This window comes from Lycium ferocissimum, chromosome 12 (genome assembly GCF_029784015.1).
Source record: "Lycium ferocissimum isolate CSIRO_LF1 chromosome 12, AGI_CSIRO_Lferr_CH_V1, whole genome shotgun sequence".
In the NCBI taxonomy this organism is placed as follows: domain Eukaryota; kingdom Viridiplantae; phylum Streptophyta; class Magnoliopsida; order Solanales; family Solanaceae; genus Lycium; species Lycium ferocissimum.
The window spans coordinates 30,636,465-30,644,785 of NC_081353.1; the positions used below are offsets into that span (position 1 = coordinate 30,636,465).

The 8,321-nt window shown below is 34.1% G+C and overlaps 1 protein-coding gene across 1 annotated transcript; it reads left to right on the top strand.

The window, feature by feature from the left end:
• Window positions 1–2,983: 2,983 nt before the first annotated feature.
• On the top strand, window positions 2,984–4,511 carry LOC132039195 (pentatricopeptide repeat-containing protein At4g21065-like). The gene has a single exon (XM_059429733.1). The coding sequence runs from the start codon at window positions 3,099–3,101 to the stop codon at window positions 4,509–4,511; it is 1,413 nt and encodes a 470-aa protein (XP_059285716.1). The 5' UTR covers window positions 2,984–3,098.
• The last annotated feature ends 3,810 nt before the right edge of the window (window positions 4,512–8,321 follow it).

Genomic DNA, 8,321 nt, shown 5'->3' on the forward strand with positions numbered 1-8,321 from the left:
GTTTACACAAATTTTTCACTTTTTTCCGGAAAATTATTTCACTTTATTTGGAATTCGACGTTTGGCCATGAAAACTTCAAATACAACTTGAAGTTGTATTTGAAATTTGAAAAACAATCAAAACCTTGTTTTCACTTTTTTTCCCCTTCACTTTTTTCACTTTGGATACATTCAAATAACCAAATATTTTTTGTAAAAACAATAACCAAACACAACTCGAACTCCAAAATTCCAAATAAAGTGAAAAATATTTGGTTTTCATGGCCAAACAACTACTTACTAATAAAGGGAGCAATTACATATCAGTTTTTATGATAAATATTGAAGAGTCAATTCTCACATATTAAACTACACCGATAGTGTAAAGACCTTTTACATCATCAGTTCAATTAATTATTATCTTTTATTATAAGTTATCAATCAATGCATAGTAAATAAAGTTTTTTGCAATTACATTATAGCTTACATGATTGTGTAAATATTTTTAACTGTATCGGTCGTTGCTTAATACCCTCTTTCTTTATTTTCTTCATATCTGAATGTCGTTGCTTAGGTGGTTGGCATCATTCAATCCTTCTGTTTATTATTTTTTGTATCCGACCGAACTAATACGCACTAACCCAACTTTGTACGAGACTCATTTCTTTATATAAATGTGCGTGGGCGAAAGAGCCTTCCTTTGCTCCTGTCGGCGAGATCAACCAGTATTGCTATCTATAAAGCCTTTTCCTGAAAGAGGCCAAACAAATATTGTTAGCTTATGTGGTATGTCTAGCGGCTGATGAATCCTATCTAGTATTGGAATTGCCTTTCCTCAATTCTGAAGTCAGGTTTCCCGTTTACCAAAAAGGAAGAGCCGCCCCAACTAGGTAGACAATCACGGGTCATAACGCACTATTCACACAATAAATCCACTTAAAAAAACCCTAAATAGATATATAACTTTAACTCTCCTAAAATAGGTGAGGCTAGCCTATATAAAAGCTCAACATTCATTTCCCTCCATTTGAACAAGTTTCATCCAAATACTAGAGATGAAAGAAACATAAGATCAAAATCATACCCATATAATCTAATCCCGTGATTTTAAAAGCTCAATCATGCTAGTGACATCAAATTCGTATTCACACCTCAACAATATATCAACAAAAATTCTCAATCTCCTTAACAAACCCCATATTTCACCTTCCCAAATCCAAGCTCAACTAATCCACCACAATCTCCATTACAACACTACAATTGCCCATAACTTCATCTCCACTTGCCAATCTTTAAATCTCTTAAACTTTGCTTATACCCTTTACACTAAACTCATCAAGAAACCCCACATCTTCATTTGCAACACTCTGATTTAAGCAGTACTAGTATCGCAAGTTCCCTGCTATATTTTATTGTAATTTGTTATTTGTAGCTGTTTGAAAAATATAAGCTTCCACCCCATATCGGTTAATCCGACTATCAATATTTTAATGATTTTGTTATAGGTTTAGCATGTTTATAAACCGACAACTGATAAGTGAACCGTTAATGATCACTAACAGATAAATCAATAATCGATAACCAATATCTCAATGTATTTGGTTATAGGTTTGTCATGTTTAGAGAGATAACATTCAAAACCGAATCGAACTGACTGATAAGCAGCCTTCATAACAAATGGAAAACTTGCACTCAAGGGTATGACCCAGTGGTCAATAAAGTGGTTGATAATAATGAGATTTCAAATTCAAATTCTAACAAAAGCAATATCACTAGATAATTTTTTTTAATCTGTCTAAACCTTGGTAAATAGAGCTACCCAGTACCAATAACGCTAGGAGGTAAAAAATATCTTGTAAAATTAGTGAAGGGTGAAGGTGCAGGAAACTGGCTCAAACACCAAACTAATAAAAAATTAACAAATAGCAAGAAAAACCAACTAGACCTCAATGATGGAATAGTTGAGGCTAGTTATATAAATGCTCAAAATTCATTTCAATCTATTTGAACAAATGCTCAAACTTGCCAATGACTACAAATTCATATTTGCACCTCAATGATCTAACCACAAAAATCCTCAATCTCCTTAACAAAACCTCTATTCACCTGCCCAAATCTCACAAATCCAAACTCAACTAATCCACCACAATCTCCATTACAACACCACAATAGCCCATAACTTCAAAACCTGTTTTTTCTTTACTATTGAAAGAACACCTTTTTTACTACCATTTCTTGATCTCATCCATTTTTTTTTTTCTCTTCTAAATCAAGCATTTTCTTGAGGATGAAAATGAATATTTTATGTAGTTGTAGGTACCCGATATCAAACCCAAGAAAACACTAATTTTTAAAAGAAAAACCCCAAAACAAAAAATTCCTAACCTTTTGACTATCCCTAATTTCAACAAAAAGGAAGAGAGAATATAATAAAAGAACTATTTTTCTTTAACCTTTACAGCAAAACCAACTATCAGTAGTTCAAGTATGAAACTCGAAAAACAATGATACTTTACGACAATTTTTATGTATTAACTCTAATTGACACACATTGTGGCACTTGACACTTTTTTTTTATTGTTTTAGGTGCGTGAAATACACACACCAACAAATATTGAGTGGAGAGTTTTGAACCCTCGAAGGATATATTCCCTCCGTCCCAATTTATGTGATATAGTTTGATTGGATACGGAGTTTAAGAAATGAAGGAAGACTTTTGAATCTTGTGGTCTAAAATAACTTAAAGATGATGAAGAAAGACTTTTGAATCTTGTGGTCTAAAATAACTCAAAAATCTTTGTATGGTTATAGATCATCTCGTTAAGTGTAAAATATAAAGTTTAAAGTTAAATTATTGTCAAATAAGTAAATATATCATTCTTTTTTGCGACAGGCTAAAAAATAAAGTGTATCACTTAAATTGAGATAGAGAAAGTAGCTCAGCGAGGAAACAGATCAAAATATAGTTTAAGTATGGGATTAGTAAAAACATGATAGTTTAGAGAGCTCTTAGCCACTAATAACTCTTTCATAAATGCTCAACATTCATTTCCCTCCATTTGAACAAGTTTCATTCTAATACAAATACATGAAGAAATGGTAAAAGCTTAAACTTGACAATGACTACAAATCTAACCACAAAAATTCTCAATCTCCTCAACAAACCCTATATTTCACCTTCACAAATTACCCAAATACAAGCTCAACTAATCCACCACAATCTCCATTGCAACACAACAATAGCCCATAACTTCATCTCCACTTGCCAATCTTTAAATCTTTTAAACTATGCTTACACTCTTTACACTAAACTAATCAAGAAACCCCACATCTTCATTTGTAACACATTAATTCAATCTTTTTCCCATTCCAAAATCCCACTTGAAAAACAAAACTCCATTACCATATACTCACATATGCATAAAGAAAGTATTTTTCCTAACAATTACACATACCCTTTTGTTTTAAAATCTTTATCTGACCTTAAAGAATTAAAATTAGGCAAATCTGTACATACCCAAATTGTAAAATCAGGTTACTATGATTGTGATATTTATGTGCAAAATTCTTTATTGAATTTGTATGCTTCTTGTGGTGAAATTGAGGTTTGTCACCAAGTGTTCGATGAAATGCCTCAAAGAGATGTTGTTTCGTGGACGGTTTTAATTATGGGGTATAGAGATTGTGGGAAGTATGGTGAGGCACTTGTTGTGTTTGATAAAATGAGAAATGCTGACGTGGCGCCTAATCGAGTAACGATGGTGAATGCATTGTCTGCTTGTGCAAGTTGTGGTTCTTTAGATATAGGTGTGTGGATACATGATTATATAAGGAGAAGTGGATGGGAAATGGATGTGATTTTGGGTACGTCGTTGATCGATATGTATGGGAAATGTGGGAAAATCGAGCACGGTTTTTGGGTATTTCAAGAAATGAAACACAAGAATGTGTATACGTGGAACGCGGTGATAAGAGGGTTAGCGTTGGCTAAAAGCGGGGAGGAGGCATTGCGATGGTTCTTCGTCATGGAGAGTGAAAATGTCAAACCCGATGAAGTGACTTTAGTAGCCGTGCTTTGTGCTTGTGCGTATTCTGGTATGGTTGCACAGGGTAGAGAAATCTTTTCTTGGTTGATGAGGGGGAAATATGGACTGTTACCTAATGCGAAACACTACTCGTGTATGGTTGATCTATTAGCGCGTTCGGGGTATTTAGAAGACGCGTTAAGGGTGATTGAAGAGATGCAAGTGGAACCTACGAAGAGCGTTTGGGGAGCGTTTCTTGCTGGCTGCAGACTTCATGGGAATCAAGAGTTGAGTGAGTTTGCAGCTTGGAAACTTATAGGATTGGCGCCTAAACATTCAGGGTATTACATCGTGTTGGCTAATGTATATGGTGAAATGGGAAGATGGAATGACACGGAGAAAATTCGAGGGTTGATGAAAGAAAGGGGATTATCAAAGGACTTGGGTAGTAGTTCAGTTGAAGTTGAGGATCAAAAGGATATACTAGAGTTGTTAAGGTTACAATGAATGTGATTCTGTTTGCATAGGAAAGATTGAAAGTCACATTTTTGTGATGCCTCAAAGATTTTTTGGACAACTAACTTTGTGGTCCTCAGTTTTGTTCGAATGTCAAAATACTTTTCATTTGCAAAATAGGGAGGTTAATATGGTCATTGAACTCCTCAACTAATGCACTATATATGTTTCCATTTTCATCCTTTTAAGTTCATTACCTCACAAAACCTCCATATCTTTTGAGAAAAATGTAAGGAAAAAGAAACTATTATGGATTGAAATAACCTGAACAGAGTGGAGAGAAAGCAGAGGATTTATATAACTGACTTATGCTAGTTGAAATTGAGATAATTGTGACACTAACTTATTGAATATGTCTGTCTGTGTACAATTTTTTTTCCCTGTGAATTTTTACATAATCAAGGTGAACCATGAAAAAACTAAAGTTGAAACTGAGCTACATAGCATATGATTATTGTATCATGTTAAGCAGACGGAAAGGTGAAACACTTTGTTTGTAGTGAAAAAGTTCAAAATCTTCAAGTAAGAGGATTCACCCAAAATGATCCTTAATGTATAAGGTGATCTAAAATAGTGCTCCCAAGTTTTTAAAATTGCATAATTTATCCAATCCAACAGAATTCATCTATGTTCTGAGAAAAGTAGAAGATCGCCCCTTATGTTTGAAGTTTATCAGAAACAACTTTTCTACCTCTGAAGGTAAACATCAAAGTTTGTGTACACTCTACCCTCGTCAGACTCCACTGGATATGTTTTTGTTGTAAGTTTGAAGTTTCAACGAAATATAGTTTTTTTATATATATAGGGGAACACTGATAATCCCCCAAGTTATCAAAAGCAAGGCACATTTTGTCACTTATTAAATTCTCAATAAGGGTATTTATAATAATCAATAGACAAGTGAGATATTTTTATTGTCTTGCAAAAGGACAAATGCTTTAACGTCATTTCTTAAGAACTTGTAGGGAGATTAGGGCTCCACTCTTGTATACTATGCACAGTTTAGCGAAGCCCCAACCTCTATGGACGATTTATAACTTATTTGGTAAAACTTTTCGTAAGCTAAAAATGCTTATTTTAGCGGGTTGAGTTGTTTGGTTAAATTTTTAAGAATAAAATAAGTATTTTTTAAGTTGTAGTAGAAGTTATTTTTTAAAATCGAAAAACGTAACATAGTTTCAAAATAGTCCCTTAAATTTCATTTGAAACTTTGATTGTTAAACTTAACCGGAATTTTGAAAATAAAAAATATTTAATGGAAGCTCACAATTGGAAGTACAGTTTCTGTTATTTTTGGAATATTTCAAGAATCCGATGTAATTTTCTGAAGTGCAATTTCTGTTATTCTTTTTTGTCCGGTGTTAATTATATCGCGGTTTTTGTGATGTTGATGAAAATTTCTTAATTTCTTTTTCACAGTTTCGTTTAAAATTAAACAATTAGAATTTGGTAAATATCTTACGGAGATCAAAATTGCTCAGTTTTGACAAAATTAAAGGATCAAAACAGCTCAGATTAATACTTAAAAAGGACTATTTTGAACCTACATCAAAAAATAAGGGACCATTTTGTCATTTTCTCCCATCATTCATGAAATTTCCCCTTCCTGATACTTCTCTACTTATAAGCTCACAAACAAAATTCGAGCAATTTCCCAACAGAAATGGAAGACTGGTCAGAGTTAACTTAGGCACTGTTCTGATCGTTCCATAGCTTTGATCGCTCAAAGGTAATTAAATTATCGTTTCAATTTATGTGACAGTGTTTGATTGGACATTGAAATTGAAAATCTTGTTCTAAAATAAAAATTTAATAGGGTGTTTGTCTAGACACGAAGTTTATGAAGCAGATAAAAGACTTTTGAACCTTGGGGTTCAAAATAAGTCAACAGATACTTGTGTGACTATAAATTATTTTATAAAGGGTAAAATGGTAATTTGAAGTTAAATTGTTACTATAAAAAATAGACTCTATGCTTCAATCTGTTGTCCTTTGGAGCAATAGGTCTCTTACCACAGTGCGTGTTAGTGTTGGCAATAAAATAGACCGGCAAAAAATAATACTCACGGTATTAGTGATAAACGCGGAACATTAAATTATGGTTAAATCAGCAATAATAAAATGAAGCAATAATGACACCAAAATTTTACGGGGAAACCCTTCTGAATAAGGGAAAAAACCACGGCCAAGAGGAGCAACTAATATTACTATAGCAAGAAATTTTATACTGTGTAATCACGAGTATAAATACTCCAAAGACCACTACACACTCAAATAAATAACACTCTTTTGGTTTTTTTTCCCACCTCACTACAATATCCCTCACACTCTATTTTTCTTCACAGACTGTTTTTTTACACAGTCTATGGTATCTACTCACTCCACTCTCTAAGTACTCATATGTATTTGTCTAAGATTGGTGTATTTGGAATGAACCATAAATTTGCCTATTTATAGGAATGAATTGCTCCTCCTTATGTCATCAATGACATCACTTTTATGCAAAAGTCTTCACTTGCAGTCTGAATATATCTTTGGCCAATCAACCAAATCTGCACACCATTGAAAACCTCATACCAAAGGAAGAAAAACAACTTCTTGTAAATGGGGCTGGGCCTCACAAATTGGTCTATTTTATTCCCAACAAGTGGTATCAGAGCCAAGGTTCTGTTTGAGTATGCTCTGTGGTTGCAACACAGTCTGAACTTCCACATCAGAAAAGAATTACTTTGGTCTCTTAATAAATAGTATTTGTATTTGTGATAAACGATGGAAGCCAACACTAGTAGAATGGTTACTTTGAGTGGCGTAAATTATGCCATTTGGAAGGGCAAAATGGAAAATTTGCTCTGTGTCAAGAATTTTCATCAACCTGTCTTTGCCACTAAAAAGCCTGATAATAAATCAGATGAAGAGTGAAATTTATTGCATCGGCAGGTTTGCGGCTTTATTAGACAGCGGGTTGACGATAATGTGTTGAATCGTATTTCGAGGAGACACGTACTCGGACTATGGGAGCATCTTGAAAGTTTGTATGCTCGGAAAACTGGTAACAACAAGATGTTTTTGATAAAGCAAATCTTTTGGGTTTAAAATACCACGATGGTTCCCTTGATGACGGATCATCTGAATATTTTTCGGGGGATCATGAACCGATTATCTGCTTATGGGCATTAACTTTGATGAAGAAATTCAAGGCTTATTTCTACTTGGTTCCCTACCAGATTCTTGGGAAATTATTAGAACTTCATTATCAAATTCTGCTCCGGATGGTGTGATCTCTATGAATTTTGCCAAGAGCAGTCTCTTAAATGAAGAGATGAGAAGAAAATCTCAAAGTTCCTCCTCATCAGATGTCTTGGTGACTGACCTTTAGGGGGAGAGGCAAAAATCGTGGTTCTCAAAATAGAGAACATCATAGAAGCAAATCCAGAAGCAGACTTAAAGATATTAAGTGCTATCATTGCGGGAAAAAAGGCCACACAAAAAAGTTCTGCCGGATTTTGAAAAAGGAGAATATAGATAAGGAGGAAAAGAAAGAAGATGGAAATCGTGTGGCCACCGTCACTACATAAGATCTTATTCTTTGTCCTTGATGTGGATCGATAAATATTGCGTGTGATGAGTCAATTTGGGTTGTGGATAGTGGTGCCGCATCTCATGTGACATCAGGAAGGAATTTTTCTCATCTATACTCAGGGTGACTTTGGAACTTTGAGTATGGGTAATGAGGCTAGCTAGGGTGGCTGGTGTTGGAACGATTTGTTTGGAAACTAGTATTGGAACTAAACTAGTTTTAAA

Coding starts and splice junctions, on each gene's coding strand:
- LOC132039195 (XM_059429733.1), top strand. CDS start 3,099: ATGACTACAAATCTAACCACAAAAATTCTCAATCTCCTCAACAAACCC.